General features: G+C 47.3%; 1 protein-coding gene across 2 annotated transcripts in view; it reads right to left on the bottom strand.

Moving 5' to 3' along the window:
* Positions 1-21,808, bottom strand: part of LOC146189094 (E3 ubiquitin-protein ligase SMURF2-like) — a 138,714-nt gene that overhangs the window by 5,470 nt on the left and 111,436 nt on the right. For both annotated transcript variants that reach the window (XM_084604026.1, XM_084604027.1), the window contains 10 exons: positions 20,510-20,756; positions 19,567-19,974; positions 12,377-12,641; positions 10,683-10,786; positions 8,652-8,766; positions 6,563-6,741; positions 4,836-4,973; positions 3,864-3,984; positions 1,900-2,101; positions 428-512 (listed from right to left, as the gene is read on the bottom strand). In XM_084604026.1, the coding sequence (XP_084460152.1) occupies positions 428-512; positions 1,900-2,101; positions 3,864-3,984; positions 4,836-4,973; positions 6,563-6,741; positions 8,652-8,766; positions 10,683-10,786; positions 12,377-12,641; positions 19,567-19,974; positions 20,510-20,756 (1,864 nt within the window). The remainder of the gene's footprint in view (positions 1-427; positions 513-1,899; positions 2,102-3,863; positions 3,985-4,835; positions 4,974-6,562; positions 6,742-8,651; positions 8,767-10,682; positions 10,787-12,376; positions 12,642-19,566; positions 19,975-20,509; positions 20,757-21,808) is intronic.

Raw genomic sequence — 21,808 nt, 5'->3', positions numbered from 1 at the left:
AACGCATCAAAGTTCACTGGTGCTCTATGCAGGACCCACCTGCATGCCCAACGCACATGGTTTCGCATTTCTTCAATGCAGATCTCTGCGGTGATCTCAGACCTCATGTGATGTGATGTGGGAAATTCTGCCATTATAATATTGCTAAGGTCTGGTTTGTGCGGTTTAATGCCCCAAAGCCAGTCAGGCTATGAGAAACGCCATAGTGGAGGGCTTCGGAGTAATTTCGAAAACCTGGGACTTTTTAACGCGCATTGCCTTTCACCTCCATCAAAACACTGCAGCCATGGCCGGGATAATATTGCTAAGTCATGAAGCTCTCCAAGGCGGTTCACTCATTAAATTCTACGTACTGCCTAGTACTTCCTTCCAGCAGCAACAAAATAAAGGGGGAAGATGGCACAGGAAGCAAAGAACAGGTGCTCACCATGTGTGTGCCTTAGGCAAGTTGTCCGTGTTGGCATCGATCATGTGTATTGTGAACAGCCTGGGGCCTGCCGCTCCCGTTGAACCTGTGGCAAGCATAACAAACAAAAGAAGTGGCTTAGCATTTGAAGCCTGGTCCCGAAGGAATGGGATGCCGGCAATGACATCTTGGCGGGCAAATAAACAGGTCAACCAAAGTCCGCTAGTCACAGCTAACCTCACTCCTGTGCTGAACATCTAGCTGATTTGTTAAGCAAAGAAATGCTGATGTGTTACTCTTTACCGCTGTCAAGAAACGAGCTGGGAAATGTAACTTTCAGTTAGGAAGACATGAGTTCAAATGGGCTGGCAGGAAGGTTTTCAAATCCAACTTTCTAAGAAGAAGAAAAAGAAAAAGACACACTGTTTGCTGACAGAAAGACGTCAACAAACCCTTTACTGAGAACAACAAGGCGTTGTCCACAGCAGCCGATAAAGTCCGCGTCCGATAAAGGTAGCACCGACAAAATTTCCCACCTGGGTCCCATTTTCTTGCTTTCAGGTAATGTTTGCATTACCCCTGACTTCAAATTAATTAGGATTTACTGCACTGATATTACACTGGTGCTCAAAATATTTTGAATCAGCATTTTTTTTTTCTAAACTGCTTCGGAAAGCATGAAGATACTCAAAATCTGCAAAACCTAAAAGGGCACATTTACGACAACTCTGTCCAATTATTGTTTTCACTAAAAAATCAATTCCCTGGCTCTTTCTGGCCATCCTGACGTTCGTCTTGCTGTGAAAGATGGTTTTATCAGCACAGAAATTTTAAATATTTTCACCGTTTGGTTCAAGCTCATGACAACCTCACCAAACGAGAACGATCGCCACCGTTTTGAAGTGAGTAGCGCTGTAGCGTACCTCTGGGGATCTGCGGCCCAAAATCGGTGTGGATGCAAACATTCATCTCGCAAAATCAGCCGGTTGGATGACATCTTCTTTTTCTTTTTCTTTTTTCAAGAGTTCCTTGCAGGAGCAGTGACGATTCTCTCTGCATTTAGGATGCAGTACTCTACCAATACAGGATGTGACCTCCATGGATCCTCACTGCCTTTTTGACCATTTCCTGCGAATTCCCAGTTGAACTTCAGAGCGACATAATCATTTTCAGACACCTGCCAACAATGTGTACCTGTTTGTAGGTATGGTGGAGCAGACCAAATGACTTTCCCACCACATTAAAAATATTACTGCTTCAGCATCCCTCAGCTCTTGCTGTGTGTCAGATCCTGGCAGAAAGGACCACAAAAACTGCGAGGCTTCTGTTCACTGATACTGCCCCAAACTGAACCTGTGTCAAGCTCACGGTGCTAATCAACCAATACAGAACCTTTATCCCACTTTCTAAGCAAACGATTCCACGTGCAAGGAACACTGTGACGAGGACATGTTGTCGCTCGTGCTAGGGTTTAATCTGATGCTTCCCCTCACCCTGGAGTGCCTTGAAGCCCTGCAGGGGCACCCTCGAGCTGCCCGTGACAAACTGGAGGAGGCGGGCGCGCCGCTCCTCGTTGTACGATTCGACTGTGCGCCAGAACCACTTGACCACGTTGCTGTCGGCCGTGCAGTGCTTGAGCCGCGTGTTGGCCTTCCAATCCTCCAAATCAATCTTGCCCAGGCCACCAATCACCAGCTGCACAAGGAGGACAAGAGCAGGAGTTACTATGTGACAACGTCATGTGGCAATGTCACATGCCTACACACACAACAGTGTGCCTAAGCCACACAACAATGAAATGAATTGAAGGCCATAAATCATGTGCCAATTACTTGAGGGAGCAATGGCAACTTTTAATGCTGTGGGCAGTTGACTAAAAAGGAGACATTTGTTTTCTTTCCAGCTCCGACTGCCTTAACCTGGCTTCTCTAACTTACCGGAGTTCAGCTTTTTGACTTCACTGACCATACTGTTTGGTGGTTACAGCCATGCTAAGACAGTATTACTCCAACGAGTCCATTAAAAAAAAGGAACAGGTTGGTTAAGGAGCTCAACATACTAGCTCATGCCCCTTATGAGTGGAGACTACGCGAGGCTGAGAGTAGAAGAAATATGCCAGTCCTGCACTGAAACACATATACAACACGACCACAAATACAATGTGAAGGAGAGTCTGAGAAATCAATATTAGAATGAAAAAATAAAACAATGATTTTAATGCAATATTCGCCTATTCATGCTGACCACAGCTGAGGGTTTGGAAGAAACGGAGAAGGCGCACAAAAAATATGATAGCAATGGATAGTTCGTTATTTGGGAGGGGTGGGGCAACACTTTATAAATGTTTGCATAGCAAAGCCTCTGATGCGTTAACACATGCTCTCAGCCATGCAGCAGCAGGCACTGTCAGGACTGTAGTACCAATGCTGCTATGTGCTTTGTGCTGCCCAGCACTGCACCCTTACGGCCTTTTTTGTTCTCACTTCACTCGACTCATCCACTTTCCTCGCTCCTTTTTCTCAATGGTTTTAAACGTCTTCTTTCCATGCTCATTGCCACCTATTTACTACGTGAGCTGTGACTCAACGCCTGTCAGAAAGCTGCTGCTTCTCCTAGCAGTTCTGCAGTCCGGTTGTGAAGCGTGCTGCAGCTTTTTTCAGCTGTGAAGAATTTAAAAAACGTATTTGTATCTCGGTTCCAGGTATAATGTGAGGTGCTTTCTCAAATCAATAATCTAAGAAAAAAGAAAAGAAAAAAAGAAACATGCTCAGGAGAAATAAATGCTTCTTCGAGTGAACAACGCATGCTTGTCCCCCTTGGCCTGAACCCACTGTTGTGGCGACTTATCGCACTGTGGCAGGGTTGGGGAGGGGTCGCAGCTCTGGTTGCTAGGGCCAGCAAGCTGGTGCTAAAAGGAAACTACCGTGTGTAGCTCTTTGAACATTATCCTAAGAACAGCCCCCGCAATGGCAGTGGCATTTTGCCTTGGTTTCGGCAGCATGCACAGCGATAAGGATGTGAGGCCTGGTGTCGCAGCGTTCTGTTCACAGCACCACCCAAGAAAAGCCCGCTCAGCTCTCAGGCAGCCTCAGCTCAGACAGAACTTTATGTAAAAGCCGCCACTTTATGTAAAAGCAGTATGCACCATTCTCGCTATGCCTTTTTCTTTCTCTCTACTAGCATGCCTAGGTTTTCACAGTACTTTAATTCACCACTCCCGTCTTAGTTCCCTCCGCCAGTTACGACTCCAACAGTGTAAACAGCAGCCAAGGAACAGGCGCCTCATCGCGCCCTAACAGAAAACAATGTTCGTTTATACGGCAGGCTCTTGGCACACAAGTATAGGTGTGGTTAAGGTTATGCTTAAAGTCGTCCAAAAGTACAGTTGTGGTTAAAGTGCACAACCTTTTCACTGCCTTTCCGTCATTTGGTTCATGAATCAAGCCAAGAGAATTACCTCAAGCTCTTTTTCATCAAAGGATTTGAGAAGGTTTGGATGGATGAGCTCGCTGAAACCTTTCTGTAGTGCCAGGAACTGCTGCTCAATCCCTCGCATGAACCGGTAGTTCACAAACAACCTGCACAAGAAAGACAGCGGAGTAAAATTAGATATGTAGCACAGAGGGGGAACGCCCAGAGATGCACAAGTCACTCCCATCAGTGAAAGTTTTTTGTTATAATTCTCCATTATGCTGAAGCCAAACCAACGGCACGTGAATGAAATATTGTGAACAGGTTTTCTTTTTCTGTCTACCAAAATTTTTGTTTCCATCCAGGATGCATTAGGTTCAATGGCTGAGCTAAGGTGAATGTTAGCAAGTATCTCTTCCTTAAATCAAATCTACTTTGCCTTGCGGCATTCTTCTAAATACGCCAGGCTAACACACTCCACAGCATGAATTATTTTGCATTTTTACGTCAGCTCACACACCCAGGTGATAATGCTCATATCACAAAATGAAGGGGCACACCCAACAGAGCAGCTGCGATATTCAGTTTTCTGATACAGCAGGAATTGAAAGCAATATACTGTGCTTCACCATTCCTGTGTCAGTGGTATGATTACAGCTTTTCTGTTTCCAAATTTGCTATTAATACATACATTTTGAATCATTTCGATTTTGCGCCCGGCTTGCGAAACCACTGCTGCATGCCCCCTCTTTCACTTCCCTTCTTGCATTCCTTCACTTCTAAAGAAGTGCCTGATGCGAGCAGTAGTTCCCCTCACTTTTGCTAGAGGCACTTCTGCAGCAAGCCTACTTCCTTCCCGCACAATTTTTTTTCTTTTGCAACCTTTCGCTCTGCTATCACAACCCTGTGGCCAAAACACCCTCGACAACAAGTTTTGAGGAACTGAATGCCACACAGTAGAAAGAAAGTCCCGAGGCAGTAAAGAGACAACAACTACATGAAGGGAGCAGACAAGCACCTGACGTATTCCTTCTTGTTGTCATCGGTGACAGGAAGATCCCTACCGCCCGGCTTGAGTTCATGGACCTGCAGCTGCCCGAAGGCATTGTGCTCCACTGAGAAGGTCGTGTCAATGATGTCCCCAATGTCGTTGTTCCTGCAAAGGGATGGGGGCAAGACACACAGAGCTCAAAGAGCAGAAATGACCTCAGCTGCAAAAACAAACAGACTTGAGGTTAATGCTTGAGGTATGCTTTGCACTCACACAATGGATCAGTCTGAAAAATGAATGAATCGGTAAACTTTGAATCCCATAGTCAAACTATTTGCTGACACTATATTATCCTGCCCAATAAGAAACACCACTACCTAGTATTTAAAGCAGCGTGCATACATGGGTTGCCATGGTATATCTGAAGCCTGCAAAATTAAATTTGCGCTTGAAGGAACTCTCAACTGATTCCTATTCACCATTTATAAAATACTACCAGCTTAACACATTTTCCCGCATTCACATTATAACTTAGTTTTCCATTAAAAAAAAAAAAAAAAGCCTGTTATGATGTCAACAGTGTGAAACTGCCAGGCGTCTCTTTTTGTTTTTGTTTTTATTTTTGTCAGCCCCAACCGTTTTGCACATTTTTCCCATCTGCACTATGGCAGCTGAGGTGCAGAGGACAAGAAATGGCAGCAGCAGTCACGGACCCCTCATTACTGGGGCATCTGTCGCCCATGACTGCATTAAAAACGTAACAGAGGACGAAAAAAAAAAGAAAAAGGTTACTAATCCAGGAAAAGACCACCGGTTTCAGAGGGCCTACCTAATGCATAAATGGCACTGTTAAAACTAATAATAATTTGCTCACAGGGTGCCATATTTTTCTACTCGAGAGAGTGTTTCCAGCCGTCTTAAAGGTATACTGAATAAAAAAATTGCCGCTGAGATCTATTACATTGAAAGTGACCAAAACAACACAATTTATGAATAGAAATGAGCGGAAAGTGAGTATTTTAATGAACATTTCTCAAACTGCTACACCTAGCGGCCTCCTGTGAAAGCTTTGACAAAACCGGATATCACATCACTTGTACCTGCCTCCCTGGTGCCCCCATCACGAGCGATTGCACCCATTGATTCTTCCCTTCCTCTGTGGCACTCACGATTCACGAAGCGGCGGACGGACGTGTGTTTTTTTTTTTTTAATAAAATGCTACGTCCTAAAATTGCTGCTCGTGTTCCTATAGGACAGCGGACACAGCGCTTAGCTTTAAACCATGCTGCACACAACTCATCCTTCCCTCCCAGCGTGCAAACAATTGCCCCCCGTACGCGTCCCCCTCCACCTCCCTCGTCTGCAGCATTCCACTCTCCGCAGCATTGTGCACTGCGCAAAGCGGGGGAACCAACACTGCGTGTAGCCGGTCAACCAGCTCAGGTGCGGGGGCGCCGGCAGGGCCGCGGGGGCCGTGACGTTGCCGAGGGTAAATATTATGTCACATACGTCAGCTCACAGTCAGGAGCGCATTGCTTCCGAACCAGCGGTGGCTCAGAAAACGCCATCCATTCAAAATGAACACGAATTATGTGTCTGTACTAGTGTAATCTTGTCTTGAGAATGCAATTGTGGTGTTTTCTCAATATTCTTGGATATCTGTTCAGTATACCTTTAAAACAGACTGCCTGCAAGTGTGCTAGCGCTGCTAACTGCACCTTTCCTTCTGACTGGTCGCACGGATGACACTCACAGCATCCAGGTGAGGCTCCGGTGCAGGTCCGGGTCGACCACCTCGATGTCGTCCAGGTGAATGGGCTTGCTGAGCAGCATTTTGTAGAAGGGCAGCGTGAAGCCCCCGTCAATGTAGTGGCCATGGAACACCGCCAGCCCAATGATGCGCCCCACAAAGTGGAAGTAGGAGAGGTGCTCCTGCACAATATTGCACACAACAAGGGTAAACACACTGAGTAAACAAATAAACACAGAGAGAGAGAGAGAGAGAGAGAGAGAGAGAGAGAAGTGCCTAAGAAGTGCCAACACTGCATCTTCCCCTTATTTTGGCCTGATGCAGGGCAACAATCATCGGTAAGAAAGAGGGCAGGCTCCCATTACCATCATCAACACCAAACAGGCACGCCCGGCGCTCTTTACACTTTCTTTCCACACTTTCCATAGTCAAGGGTCACCTCACAAGTCCTCAACTATTCAGCCACGCCAAATAATCGACACCAACACGTAAAAAAAGAAAATAAACGGCAGACACTAGCCATAAAGGGCAGGTCCCAAATTGCAATGAAAGCCCGTTATCATCTAGTCCTTGCAGTAATGATCGGTGAATGAAAAAAGTGGAAAAGGTCACTTGCCACTGTCAACTGTCATTAATTTGAATTCAAAGATAATCAACGACTTGCTCAAATTATGCAGAGTTTGAACTACTGGGCTCTTCCATAATACTAGGGCAGTGTGAATATTCGAAATTTTAAATATGAATCAAATACGAATGCTGTTCGATTTGCATTCAAATTTGATAAACTGGCATTTGGAATTTCCGAATATTTGAAAATTACCAAATGCACTGGAAATTTTCAAATTCACTGCAGCATTCACATACTGTGCACTTCACTGCAATGCTCGGCCGCGTGGGCTGTGTAGTAAAGCATCCTTATAATGAGACGGGGCCAGTTTGTGAAGAAGGCCTTTCCGACAGTGAGTGCAAATTGAAGTATGTGACGAAACTGGGGAAAAAATGTCGCTCTTTGGTTTCATCTCAAATGCCGATAGGTATTCATCAGATAAAATTAGGGTGATCCAGGAAGTTTTTCGCAGGCCTATGCAGTAATTCGAGCTTTCAGTTAGTTGACATATCTTTCTGGTCTCCTGGAGACCGAATAATAAGAGTTAACTTCCATGGCCACAATGCGCATTTCATCCTTTCTCTTGTCCTGTCTTTCATGCTGTAATTATGGAAGGTCGTCACCAACTCGTCCAACAACTTACTATGTCGAGAGTTTACTGTATTCAGCAGTTATATGACAACTCCATCCAGTTTCATGCTGGCCTTTCCTGTACAAAAAAATGGTGTATGAAATCCTGTGTAAAATTTATACTGAATTTTTCAGTAGGGTGCAGTTGTAGTTTAACTTTATTTACAAATTCCATGTGAATAATGAAACAAACAAGACGAGCAGTGTTTGCATTTTAATTTTTTTCCACTTGTGTTTCACTCATCAGGTAAGCGATATTTGAAGGCATTTTCTTCCCATATTTAACACACATAATGTTGACAAGGTAGAACTGCTGAACAAAGGGGCAATTAAAAATTAAATAAGATCAATTTATAAGAGTGCATACCATATAAAAATTCTGGCATGCATTCCCTTTTCTCTACACTGAACAGTGTAACCCTATTTTGGCACGGGCATTTCTGACCATGATCGAGACAATCAAGCCTGTGTGCAGAGTGAAACGCCAATGCTGACGTTTCACCAAATCGGCTGACGGTACAGAAATCTCGCATAACTGGCCCATTAACGTCACGTGGGTTTTAAACGTTCCAAAACCACATGCGAGCTACAAGGGGTGCTAGAGTGAAGGGCTCCGAAACAATTTAAACCAGCTGGGGCTCTTAGCTTGCACCGACACCACACGGCATTTTCAGGTTTTGGCTCAGCTGAAATGTGGACACTGCGACTGGGATTCATCTGACGACCTTGGGCCTCAGCAAGCGAAAGCTGAAGCCAGCACAGTTGGCCTTCTCTCGTTCACACAAGTGGGACACCCAAAATAAAAACAGAACTCAAAGCCAAAGCAGAGCTACAGAAGCGACTCGCATCACTCACGGGATTGACCGAGGAGTCCGGGTTGATCTGGAGGGTGTAGATGTCGTCGCGCGTGTACTGGAAGAGCCCGTAGTATGGATTCAGCATCTCGTGCGACAGGAGGTACAGCCATTCCCTGCGCGACAGATGGGGCAATGAAAGTTGAGCCACTACCACTCAAGTCTTGCTGCAGCTGAAGCTCTTTACCGTCTCCTCAGAAGTTCAGAAAACTCAAAACCGGTCTCTTATGCATAATAAAGAGAAATTTCAATGCCATCAGAAACACTGGTACTAATAATGCCCCATCAGCCAGGTTACAAACTAAACGCACAGTGTGCATAACGAGCATTTTGCCATTCCATAACTATTTTCACATCAAGAATGCTAATGTCTTTTCTTCGGAACTAGCTGCTGCCTGCTGAGGCTCAGGTTAATGCATTTCAAGAATTTTCGTGCTACAATATACACAGATACACGAGAAAGCAGGAACCACGTATACAGGACAAGCGCGCAGTTAGGCAAGCCCGTAAAGTACAAAAGTACAAACTAAAATAAAATAATTGAGTAAATTTCACAGAGTAATTTGGTTGCCTAACTTTTGTTCAGTAATGACCCACTCAAAACTTCATGGGGAAAGCAAAGGACAATTTTATCGGCAGACACTAATACAAATCTACACAGCTGCAATGTATTGATAAATACCTCAGCAGTGCAAAGAGAGTGATTCTTGCAGTGCCATCAACCTGCATGCAAATTGGGCAGTGGTGCCAGGATATAAGTGCATCTATCTGTCTTTTCAAGCAAGGAGTTGCGTAACTGCACCCGCATATGGTGTAGCCATACTGGCTGCCAATGTAACAGCTAGGATACACCACTATGGATAACAGAATATCAATATATTCGGAAATAATTAAACCCTTGGCACTGCCCATATTGCCTGCTCAGAAAAGCAAGCACTGCAAAGCATCGGCCTCAGTCACTGTTCGCCTTCTCGAACATCGCGCTGGACTGCCTGCCTAAAGACATCATTTCCAACTCGCCATCATTCTGACATTCAGACTAAAACTACGGCCATGATTAAAGCTAATAACCCCTTCTCAACCCCCCGCTGCACACGTGCATGACCATTAAGGTAATGCCAGTGGCTGTCACAAGATGGTGTTACAGGTACTGTTAAACAAGAGTTACTATATAGGCTTTGCCAGAAATCCGCGTTTCTTTCCTTTCGTCGCCAAGCAAACATGTACCAATGTGAATTCAACCCGACGGGCACTCTGGCTGCATCGCATCATCCCTCACGGGGACGGTGTGCCGCGCTATATGTGAGCTGTAGTGATGGCGAGTTATTTGGATTATAGACCAGCCAAAGTAATCACTTCTCGACTCCCTTTCCAGTCTCACCCTTCGCCTCCTGCAAACACGACGTATGGCTTTGCTGCACAACTTGGTTGCTTATGCGGCACCTTTGGGCAACTGTGCCAAAGCCTATATACTAACTCCATGTTAAACATGCCCTTGCACATTCTGTTGCTTGTACATCTTGGGTGACTCCATATAACCTACCTGCCATTGAAAGGCACGGCCAGCGTGGTAATAAGATTCTGTACAGAGTCTATTCCATTTATAAATTTTGACCCCTGGGCTATTCCCTGAAGCAATACCATGCCCCTGGTATGTTGCTATCAGTGATAAAAATGCATGGCATGGCATAGCTTCAGCCAGTGACCAAAGTGCAAAAGTGAAAAACAGTATAGAAATGGTTTCAGTGTAATCACATTATACCAGCCCAAATCTCTCGGCTGTCAATTTGCAAGCATACTTTGCACGAAATGGGGGTAAAAAAAGAGACAAGAGAGAGTGCCCAAGGCAAAAGAATCCCACTCTTTGGTGGGAGCGGAGCGTTAGCTCAAGAGACACAGCTGACCACAGGAGCACATGTACGGGATACATGCCCATCTTTAGCTTTGACTCCGACTTAAAGACACGAGGTATGGCTAAAAACTGGCACAACCTTTTAGATGCAAGCAGCAAGAAGAGGTGGGCATTACTCACCGGGCCACGCCGCCATAATCGAGACCTTCCTCGCCTCGGAACTTGACCATGAGCCGCTTCTTGAGGTCCTTGGGACGCATCTTCATGATGAGCCGGTACGACTCCTGCATACAGCAAAGTGCAACGTGCACGCACGCATTAATACATCAGAGCCTCAGCTTAGGACAGGCTACTACTTACTACATTAGGCTGTTATAAAGTATTTACACAACTGTAAGTCAATGCTGCTAGTCATAATCTGATTATGACTAGCAGCTTACCGGTATCACTCAAGAGGAAAGTAAACAACAGTTGCATCTTACCCGCACTCACCTAAGGGGCTGAAACGTGGAGGCTAATGAAAAGGGTTCTACTTAAGTTGAGGACAATGCAGAGGGCTATGGAACAAAAAATGGTAGGAGTAACGTTAAGAGATAGGAAGAGTGCAAAGTGGGTCAGAGAAATAACTCAAGTTACTGACATTCTAGTGAAAATCAAGAAGAAGAAATGGACATGGGCAGAGCATGCAGTGCAAAGAGAGGATAACCGATGGTCGCTTAGGGTAACAAACTGGATTCCAAGGGAAGGAAAGTGTAGCAGGGGGCGGCAGAAAGTTAGGTGGGCGGATGAGATTAAGAAGTATGCAGGGGTCAAGCAGATGCAGCTAGCACAGGACTGGGTCAATTGGAGGAATATGGGAGAGGCCTTCACCCTGCAGTGGGTATAGTCAGGCTGATGATGACGATGAGGATGACGAAATCAATGCTTGCCACAGCGAAAATTCATTGCCTAGCTGGACTACTGACCCCCAGTTCCGATCATGTTTTTCGGTGATACACACTGCAAGCTTGCAGGTCTTCACTTGGCATCATAGTTGAAAATTTTGCCTCGCTGCCATCACCCCTCCTGCACAACCTGTTTAGAAGCTCCGCACTTACGGCCCACTGCGCAGTTATTTCTTTGGCATACATGATGGCCGCCTTCTTGAATGCTGCAGTGAATAAGCGCTGAATGCTTTCTGGACTGCAGAGCTCATGACAAAACATGGTCCAGGCAGCACTAAAGAACGAAGGATCGGTGTCGGCGCTTCCATCAACCATCCACACTCCCTGGAATGGCTGCCGTGTCATGTGTCCCCATGCGCCCGACATGCAAAAAGCAAGTGTCTCCATGATTGCAATAGCGGCTCTTCCATATGTAAACAGCAGTAGTAACAACACCAGGTTATTATGAGCAAAGGCAAATCACAATAGATGCCTTGCTCATGGCAGACACTAATTACACTGTGAGGAACTTAAAGCAAAAACATTCCACCCATCTTGTAGGCAGAAGTCCAACTAACTTGGCAAGAAATGGCACAAGATTAGGAAGGACCCATAAGACTTGGTAACAACATTCTAGAAGTGCGTGGTGATTAAGGTTCAGCTAAACAGAGCTAGTTATGGACAGTGCCACAAGAGGATGTTATTTTGCCTTGCAGTTGCGAGAACAAATATGGAAGGGCATCAGGTGCTGGACGGTAGGGGTCAGAGGATGAAAGGCTTTCAAGGAGGAGAACCACTTGCGTTAGATTTGAATGTTGTGTCACCACCAAAGCATGACGAGCTTCACCTGAGACTTTCTTCCTCCTGCCCGCCAATGAACCTGCATTAACACACTAACCAGAGAGAGAGAGAGAGAGAAAGAGAGAGAGGGCAAGAAAAGAGAGTGCGCACCTCGAAAATGTCCTCCCGAGAGACCTCCAGGCGACAGTGGCCCGACTGGGGCTGCACCGTCTGCAGCTCCTGCCTCAGGGCCGTCAGCTTCTGCACCAGGTCCCTCTTGTACTTGGGCAGGCACGATGAGAAGTCGGGAGAGGCCGACCGTTCCATGATGAATGCCGATGACGACGAGGACGAGGATGTGGGGCTCACCACTGTAGGCGTAGAGCTGCTGTTGGTGAGGAAGGGCGTCCCACCACCACCGCCTCCACCTCCTCCACTGTGCCCGGAAGAAAGCAAACAGCACACGGGTCAGAAAGGTTAAAAACAAACTAACCTACACGGCAGGTCAAAAAATGGCCAAATTAAATTAATCTGCTGTACTGTGAAACAGCATAAGATGGCAATTACAGTGTGATTATTGTATAATGCTGAAAATAAGTTGCATTTTCTTTAGAAAAACAAGAATTCGAAATTGGTGAGATCGACGGACGTATACATGTAGTCGACCAATATGTGGACTCTTGATAGCTTTGTGCCATGCCCTGGTGATAGACTAGTGTGAATAATAAAGTGACCCTTATCCTGATTTAGAAATGTGAGACTAACAATGTTCCAAAGGAGTACAGTTGAATCCCGCTATAACGAAATTCACGTTTCTCGCGGAACTTCGTTATCGCAAAAATTTGACGTGAAACGCAGAAAGAATTGCCCAAGCAGCAGCAAAGGCGTTTAATGCCAAAAATCTGTAAGCTTGGTTTGCTTACGCTTCACGGCGAGCAACGCCGTCACGCGATTTTCGCACTCGGTCAGCAAACCCATTGCAACAGCGTCGTCTCGGACAGCAACGAAATTCCTGATGACATCAAAAGCGTCCATCACCTGTACGGCGGTTGCCGCAGCCGGCGCTTCCTGTACAGTCATGGACAATATTTTGCGAGACGCCGGAGCCCCGTTTCAAAGCTGCCTCTGGGCCACTTAGGCGGCGTGGTGCGCGCGTCGAGGTTGCGCGGGCCGATGACTAGGCGCATGCCCGTCCTATATGCGTCCGCTGGCCTTTCTCCTCGCTCGTTTTGTTTGAAGCGCTGCTTATTCCGCACTTGGGCGCGGCTGGCGCTGTTTACTGCTCGCGCCGCTCGAGCTATGCGGCCGTCGTGCTCGGCGTGCAGCCAGTCGAAAGCGATAACAGCGCTCGTGCACGGGGCCCGCCACCTTTATACCGAATCATTTAGATCTGTTTCTTTTTTTCTTTCAATAATAACATAACTTCTGGCATGCGATAAAGGTCTCGTTTCTGCAAACTGCCCACTGCGATGAAAACATCTCGATAAAGACACTCGGTCCTTATGCTTCAACTGCGAGCGTTAGCGTGCATCGCAACTCATTCATAGTTATTGTGCCGACCAAAAGCGTAAAAGAGAGAAATAATCCTTAAGCAACAAGTTTATTGTCATAAAACAAAAAATAAAAATAAAACAATGCAGACATCACTGGCAAACGAAAAATTCCTAATACTTGGTGAAACCGCCATCAGCAGCGATGACGCTTGCCAACCGGCGTGGCATCGATTCGTAAAGGGAACGAACCACATCTGTGTCCGCACGAAGCCTTTCCCATTCACCTCTGATCGCTTCCCAGAGTGTGTCTGCGTTGGCATTCCCAATGTGAGACCTCATCAGGTGAGCTTTCAATAGGCCCCACACATTTTCAATGGGACTCATGTCGGCTCCCTTCGGAGGCCATGGCAGCTGCCGCACACCACGAGCGTCGAGAATAGCGCTCACTTTTCGAGACGTGTGTACAGGACTCCTATCTTGTTGAAAAAGGTAGAATCCATCTGGGAATGGTCCGTCAAGGACATATGGCGTTAACACACTCTCAATGATGTCGACGTAGGCGTCCGAGGTGAAGGATCCATCGACTCTCACCAGAGGCCCCAGTCCATTTCTTGACATGGCGCCCCATACAGCCACGGAACAGCGACCACTGGAGAACACATTTTGCACGTATGGCGGGTCGTATCTATATAGGAGAAGAAAATCAGTACAAAGTTATAATTTGGGTCTTATGCATCAGGTTGAGCGCGAGTGAAAACTAACTTTTCCGTGTAAAAAGGTTTGATTAGCAACTGTGAATCGTTTCTAAATAGTTAGTACTTGAACCACGCTACTAAATGACAAGAGTTGTTTCGGAAGAGCAATTACTTTAGAGTAAATTGCGGCATCGGCACTAAGAAGCGTTTGCTAATGGACTCTCTTCGGAAGGGCGCTTCTATCAACATCGTGCACCTCCGAGATATTGCATGCTGAGGAGGAGTATTCGGCATTGTTTACGACGTATATTTCATTTGGGAACACGAAGACAGCAGTTTGCCGCTATATCCTACTTTATTCGTATTCTTCATATAAAATATTCAGGATTTACTTAGACGCAAAAAAAAGGGTATCCATACCTGCAATTCACTGGCCTCCAAACTCGGCACTTCTGGTCCCAGCGGGTGGAAAAAGAAGACTCGTCCGAGAATATAACTTCGGACCAGTCGTCCATAGTCCACCCTTTCAGAGAGTTGGCGAACTCGAGCCGTTCCTTGCGCTGTTTAGTTGTCAGATGCGGCTTCTGGGCAGCCATGCACGATCGGAGACCAATTTCTTTGAGCCGCCGCCTGATAGTTTTAGCAGATATATTCAGTGCAAGTTCCTTGCGGATTTCTTCTGCAGTCATGAAGGGGTCGGCCACCGATGCCGCTATGATCAGGAGGTCATCTTCTTCTGTTGAAGCTCTCGGTCGACCTGGGCGCTTGGAATCTGCCAGGCTGCCTCCATTGCGGAAAACGCGAATGGTTCGGGCTACTGCAGATTTGGAACGACCGGTACGGCGAGCAATTTCTCGCTGGGGAACACCTTCCACGAAGAGACATGCAATCAGTCTCCTGTCGTCGATCGGCACTCTTGGAGGCATTTTGCAACTGGCAGGATTTGCGATGAAATTATATAGGTTTTCCTGGATATCGCTAACCAATCATAAATCAAGTAACGTCGATGGCTGAGCAGAAAATATAGGCGTTATGTGGGAAGAGTGCTTGCGCTATCTCGCCTTTCTACGATCAGACGATGCAAGCATGTGCTCATCAGCCTTATCACGTCAGAGTGACTTTTAAACAACTATAGTTCGAAAACTACGGTATTACATCACATAAAATGACAGTTACATTTTACGGCCTTACGTCCCCGACGTGATAAGGCTGATGAGCACATGCTTGCATCGTCTGATCGTAGAAAGGCGAGATAGCGCAAGCACTCTTCCCACATAACGCCTATATTTTCTGCTCAGCCATCGACGTTACTTGATTTATGATTGGTTAGCGATATCCAGGAAAACCTATATAATTTCATCGCAAATCCTGCCAGTTGCAAAATGCCTCCAAGAGTGCCGATCGACGACAGGAGACTGATTGCATGTCTCTTCGTGGAAGGTGTTCCCCAGCGAGAAATTGCTCGCCGTACCGGTCGTTCCAAATCTGCAGTAGCCCGAACCATTCGCGTTTTCCGCAATGGAGGCAGCCTGGCAGATTCCAAGCGCCCAGGTCGACCGAGAGCTTCAACAGAAGAAGATGACCTCCTGATCATAGCGGCATCGGTGGCCGACCCCTTCATGACTGCAGAAGAAATCCGCAAGGAACTTGCACTGAATATATCTGCTAAAACTATCAGGCGGCGGCTCAAAGAAATTGGTCTCCGATCGTGCATGGCTGCCCAGAAGCCGCATCTGACAACTAAACAGCGCAAGGAACGGCTCGAGTTCGCCAACTCTCTGAAAGGGTGGACTGTGGACGACTGGTCCGAAGTTATATTCTCGGACGAGTCTTCTTTTTCCACCCGCTGGGACCAGAAGTGCCGAGTTTGGAGGCCAGTGAATTGCAGGTATAGATACCCTTTTTTTTGCGTCTAAGTAAATCCTGAATATTTTATATGAAGAATACGAATAAAGTAGGATATAGCGGCAAACTGCTGTCTTCGTGTTCCCAAATGAAATATACGTCGTAAACAATGCCAAATACTCCTCCTCAGCATGCAATATCTCGGAGGTGCACGATGTTGATAGAAGCGCCCTTCCGAAGAGAGTCCATTAGCAAACGCTTCTTAGTGCCGATGCCGCAATTTACTCTAAAGTAATTGCTCTTCCGAAACAACTCTTGTCATTTAGTAGCGTGGTTCAAGTACTAACTATTTAGAAACGATTCACAGTTGCTAATCAAACCTTTTTACACGGAAAAGTTAGTTTTCACTCGCGCTCAACCTGATGCATAAGACCCAAATTATAACTTTGTACTGATTTTCTTCTCCTATATAGATACGACCCGCCATACGTGCAAAATGTGTTCTCCAGTGGTCGCTGTTCCGTGGCTGTATGGGGCGCCATGTCAAGAAATGGACTGGGGCCTCTGGTGAGAGTCGATGGATCCTTCACCTCGGACGCCTACGTCGACATCATTGAGAGTGTGTTAACGCCATATGTCCTTGACGGACCATTCCCAGATGGATTCTACCTTTTTCAACAAGATAGGAGTCCTGTACACACGTCTCGAAAAGTGAGCGCTATTCTCGACGCTCGTGGCGTGCGGCAGCTGCCATGGCCTCCGAAGGGAGCCGACATGAGTCCCATTGAAAATGTGTGGGGCCTATTGAAAGCTCACCTGATGAGGTCTCACATTGGGAATGCTAACGCAGACACACTCTGGGAAGCGATCAGAGGTGAATGGGAAAGGCTTCGTGCGGACACAGATGTGGTTCGTTCCCTTTACGAATCGATGCCACGCCGGTTGGCAAGCGTCATCGCTGCTGATGGCGGTTTCACCAAGTATTAGGAATTTTTCGTTTGCCAGTGATGTCTGCATTGTTTTATTTTTATTTTTTGTTTTATGACAATAAACTTGTTGCTTAAGGATTATTTCTCTCTTTTACGCTTTTGGTCGGCACAATAACTATGAATGAGTTGCGATGCACGCTAACGCTCGCAGTTGAAGCATAAGGACCGAGTGTCTTTATCGAGATGTTTTCATCGCAGTGGGCAGTTTGCAGAAACGAGACCTTTATCGCATGCCAGAAGTTATGTTATTATTGAAAGAAAAAAAGAAACAGATCTAAATGATTCGGTATAAAGGTGGCGGGCCCCGTGCACGAGCGCTGTTATCGCTTTCGACTGGCTGCACGCCGAGCACGACGGCCGCATAGCTCGAGCGGCGCGAGCAGTAAACAGCGCCAGCCGCGCCCAAGTGCGGAATAAGCAGCGCTTCAAACAAAACGAGCGAGGAGAAAGGCCAGCAGACGCATATAGGACGGGCATGCGCCTAGTCATCGGCCCGCGCAACCTCGACGAGCGCACCACGCCGCCTAGTGGCCCAGAGGCAGCTTTGAAACGGGGCTCCGGCGTCTCGCAAAATATTGTCCATGACTGTACGTCGTCGTCTTCTTCATCGGAAAAGTCCTTATCATTCCGGGCAGCTTTTATGATCTGCTCATCACTCACATCTTCGTGAACAACAACACAAGCGTCAGCGCCGATGTATTCGTCGAGCTCGAGATTAGGCGGCACGGTTCCTATTTCTCCCAGCGTTTTCCAGGCGGCCGCGATCCCCGGAGCCGGTGACGCCTCTTCGTCGTCGTCTGTAACGCCTGGTGTTAGGCCAGCAGAGTGTACGGGTCGACCTTCGGCAAATCCGGCGTGCCTGAAACAGTTCACAATTACTGAGCGCCCCAGTGTGCTCCAGGCAGCAGACATAATCTGCAGTGCCACGTACAAGTCCACCTTCGTGTCTCGGCCGGTTTCAGTGTTAAAAAGCAGCCGCTGAATTAACGTCCCGCGGTAAGCGCGCTTCAGGCTAAGAATCACGCCCTGATCGAGAGGCTGTAAGACAGACGTGCAATTGGGAGGGAAAAACCTCAGCTCCGTGTTAGTGAGCTTGACTTCGTCGGAGTGATGCGCTGAACAATTGTCCAAAAGCAAGCAAACTTTACGGCCCTGCCGTTTCATGTCGCGGTCGAATGCCATCATCCACTCGGCGAAAATAGCGCGGGTCATCCATGACTTGTTGTTCGCCTTGTACTGCACAGGTAGGCTACGAGTTCCCTTAAAACAGCGCGGCTTGGCACTTTTGCCTATGACTAACGGCGGACGCTTGTCCGAGCCATCCATGTTTGTGCAAAGCAGCACTGTGATGCGTTTTTTGCTGTGTTTGCCGCCGTGACAGCGCTGCCCCTTGAAGTCGAGCGTCCTAGCCGGCAACATCTCGTAGAATAGCCCGGTCTCGTCGGCGTTGTAAATGTCTGCAGGCGCGAAGTTGCTTAAAATTCCGGCCATGTTACTCGCCTTCCAAGCAGCTGCTCCGTCCACGTCTGCTGACATTGACTCGCCGCACAACACTTTTCCAACGATGTTATGGCGGGCCTTGAAACGGTTTAGCCAGCCAATGCTGGCTTTAAAATCATCAATGCCAAGTAGGCATGCATAGTTCAAGGCTTTCTGCTGGACGATGCTTCCGGACAGGGGGACGTTGCTGGCTCGTGCTTCCACAAACCACGCATGCACTGCTTTGTCCAACTCTTCATGGAGGGGCCGCGTCACCTTTTTGTGCTTCGAGGATGTGCCTGAAGCAAGCGCCATTCTCACGCTGTCCTTATTGCCTAGAATCGTTGACAGCGAACTTGCAGGAATTCCGAAGTCTTCAGCAATTGCCGCTTTCTTCCTTCCGCTTTCTGCTTGGGCGATTATTTGAGCTTTTTGCTCAAGGGAAAGAGTTTTGCGTTTTTTCACTTGCGTTGCCATCGTGTCCTGCGGATGAAAACTCGTCGTTGTCGAAGAGAAAGGCAGCGAGTGAACAACGCGACCACGACACAAAGCCAAAATGGCGGAACTGCAATCACGTGATTTCATGCTTAATGTGGCTTTGGATTTGACTTGGACTTCTCGCCAATAAAACTAGTTTCGGTTTCGATTTTGAACGCGAAAATTTCGTTGAAGCGGAAACGCTCTGCAAAAATGGTTCGTTGTGCAGAGAAATTTAGGCCATTAATTCTTATAGGATACTCGCGGGGAATAAAAAATTATTCGTTGTCGCGGAAATTTCGTTGTGGCGGGATTCAACAGTACGAAACGAATTCTGCTGAAATTAGCACAAGCTAAGTCGTATTGATATCTTGCCCACTCACAAGAAGCTGTTCCGGTGGTTGTTGGCCGCCGTCATGGAGGGTAGGACAGGTGGTAGGCCATTGACGTTGATGGGGGACATGGGGCTCTGGGGAGGCGCCGTGGAGAGTGGATTGCCCCCTTGTGGAGGAGCACTGGTGTTGACGTGTGGCTGAGCGTTGCCTCCAGGTGGGTTGGCATTCATCGCCTGCGGGTTGGGCTGCCCCTGTGGGCTCCGCTGCCCAGCAGAGAGGGAAACAGGCATCTGCACCTCTCGGGAAGCGTTTGGGGTGGCGGCGCTCGGCTGATTCGAGCTTGGCGCCAGGCCCGAACTGGAGGAGGTCAGATTGGGAGCGGGGGCAGAGGGAGCCGGTGCTGCGTGCGTGGGTGACATCTGGCCCTGTGCCACCTGGGAGCTGGGTGGCATTCTCCTAGGGTGAGAGGGGGAAACCACAAAAGATCACAGAACACACATTAAAACAAATCCTTGAAGCACAGGTTCTGGATGTAGCAGCATACAAGAAGGATTCGCAAGTTTATGACAACTCGAGGGAGGCTATGGTTGGTCCGGACTCTGATATGTGGTAATCCATCGCATCTAACTCGCAGGTGCTATAAGATTGTGGATTGTGGGTCTCCCCTTGCAGAGCCAAAAAATTGCAACACATTAGCAAATCGAGACCAAGGAGAAAGACTGCAGTTTATGGAGTTCAAATAATAGCACAGTCATGCTTCTCTCAGGGAGAGGGTCCTTAAACATCGCACGTAAAGACCAAACGAGCTGCTGCTTAAACCCCTCATAACTTCTTTTTTTTTAATTCCTTTTTGACAATACACGTGTGTGTTACCACGCGACATCACACTTGTGCATTCGGCGGAGCTCACTTTGGCATCTCGGAGTGCCAAAAGGGAAGAATGAATGAAACATAGCAACGGGACAAACTACGCCATTTCTGGTCTCCTTACCTGGCGGCCGGCGTGAGTCCCAACAGGGGCAGGCGGGGGTCGGTGAACTGGGTGGTGCGGTTGTTGTGGTCCACGTAATAGAGGCGCCCCGTCGGTGTGGAGCGCACTTCCCAGCCCCGGGGCAGGGGTCCCAGGGACTCGAGATCCCCCGAGGGGAGGTCGCGGGGCACACGGGGGTCATGCCAGGTGCTCACCCCCGTCGCCACGTGGTAGAAGTACACCTGGCCCTGCGGTGTTGTCCGCACCTCTGCACAGCAGGGGCAGATGCAAGATTCACATCAGTCACTCAATATTATTATTATTATTATTATTATTATTATTATTACTATTATTATTATTATTATTATTATCATTATTTTACCTAAATCCCATTTCATGTGTTATATTTGTTTCTTCCATTTTTTTTTTTTTTTCTATCTGTGTGCGTAAAGCATGCGTGTTTCTTTCCTTTTTTACGCTGCAGCACCAAGACCGTATGGTTGTTCCTGCACCCATTAAAATAAAGACTGATTGATTGACTGATATTATAAAAAGGAGGAGGATAATATCCCATCATCAAAAGGCATTCATGCTGTTACACGGCAGTGACAAAGGCACACAAGTAGTCATGAGTGTAAGGTTGCCACAAAATTCAAGCTTTCACTGGCCAAACTTTGCTCGCCGAAAGAACGCAACTCACTGGCACCTGTGGCAGCAAGAGGTGCCTCATACAGACATTGGAATGAGAATTCATGTCACTCAGAGCTGCACTCCATTTAACATGTTCACTGTGGCATCGGTTACTGATGGGCCACAGCCCTCGTTCACACTGTGCAGTAAAAAAAAAACTCAATAATTCTTTGGAGTGGTGGTGTGAAAGTTCTGTGAGCAAATCAGAGCTACTCGATGCGAGTGGCTTCTGGTGGCAGAAGGGACAACCAACCTCAGGCACTTATCTCATGCGACAGGTCTATACTGCAAGGTGTTAGCCTAACATTTCTGAGCACGTACATACAGCTTTAAAGGGGTCATGCAATGCCTAAAACGGGGTAAAGCAAATCGGTCGAGAGATAGGTACTCCCTCACGGGTCAATTCACCGTAAGAATTTTTTAGCTAGCTTCATTAACACCAGAGATATCGGCGATTAAAAATGGCGCTCCTCCTCGCTCCCCTCAACTCAACACTCTGAGACACCAGAAAAAAAAAAAAAGAAGAAAACAGCTCGGGAACTCCGCCCCGCTAGCCCCGCCCACGAAGCTTCATCGGGTGACGCTTGGTTCTCAGACTTCCGGTCGTCGCGCCTGTTTTCCCAAGAGCGT

This window comes from Amblyomma maculatum, chromosome 5 (assembly GCF_055883805.1).
Source record: "Amblyomma maculatum isolate TAMU_Amacu chromosome 5, ASM5588380v1, whole genome shotgun sequence".
Taxonomy (NCBI): Eukaryota; Metazoa; Arthropoda; class Arachnida; order Ixodida; family Ixodidae; genus Amblyomma; species Amblyomma maculatum.
Note: the sequence above shows the minus strand (reverse complement) of the source record. Positions and strands in the feature narration are given on the sequence as shown.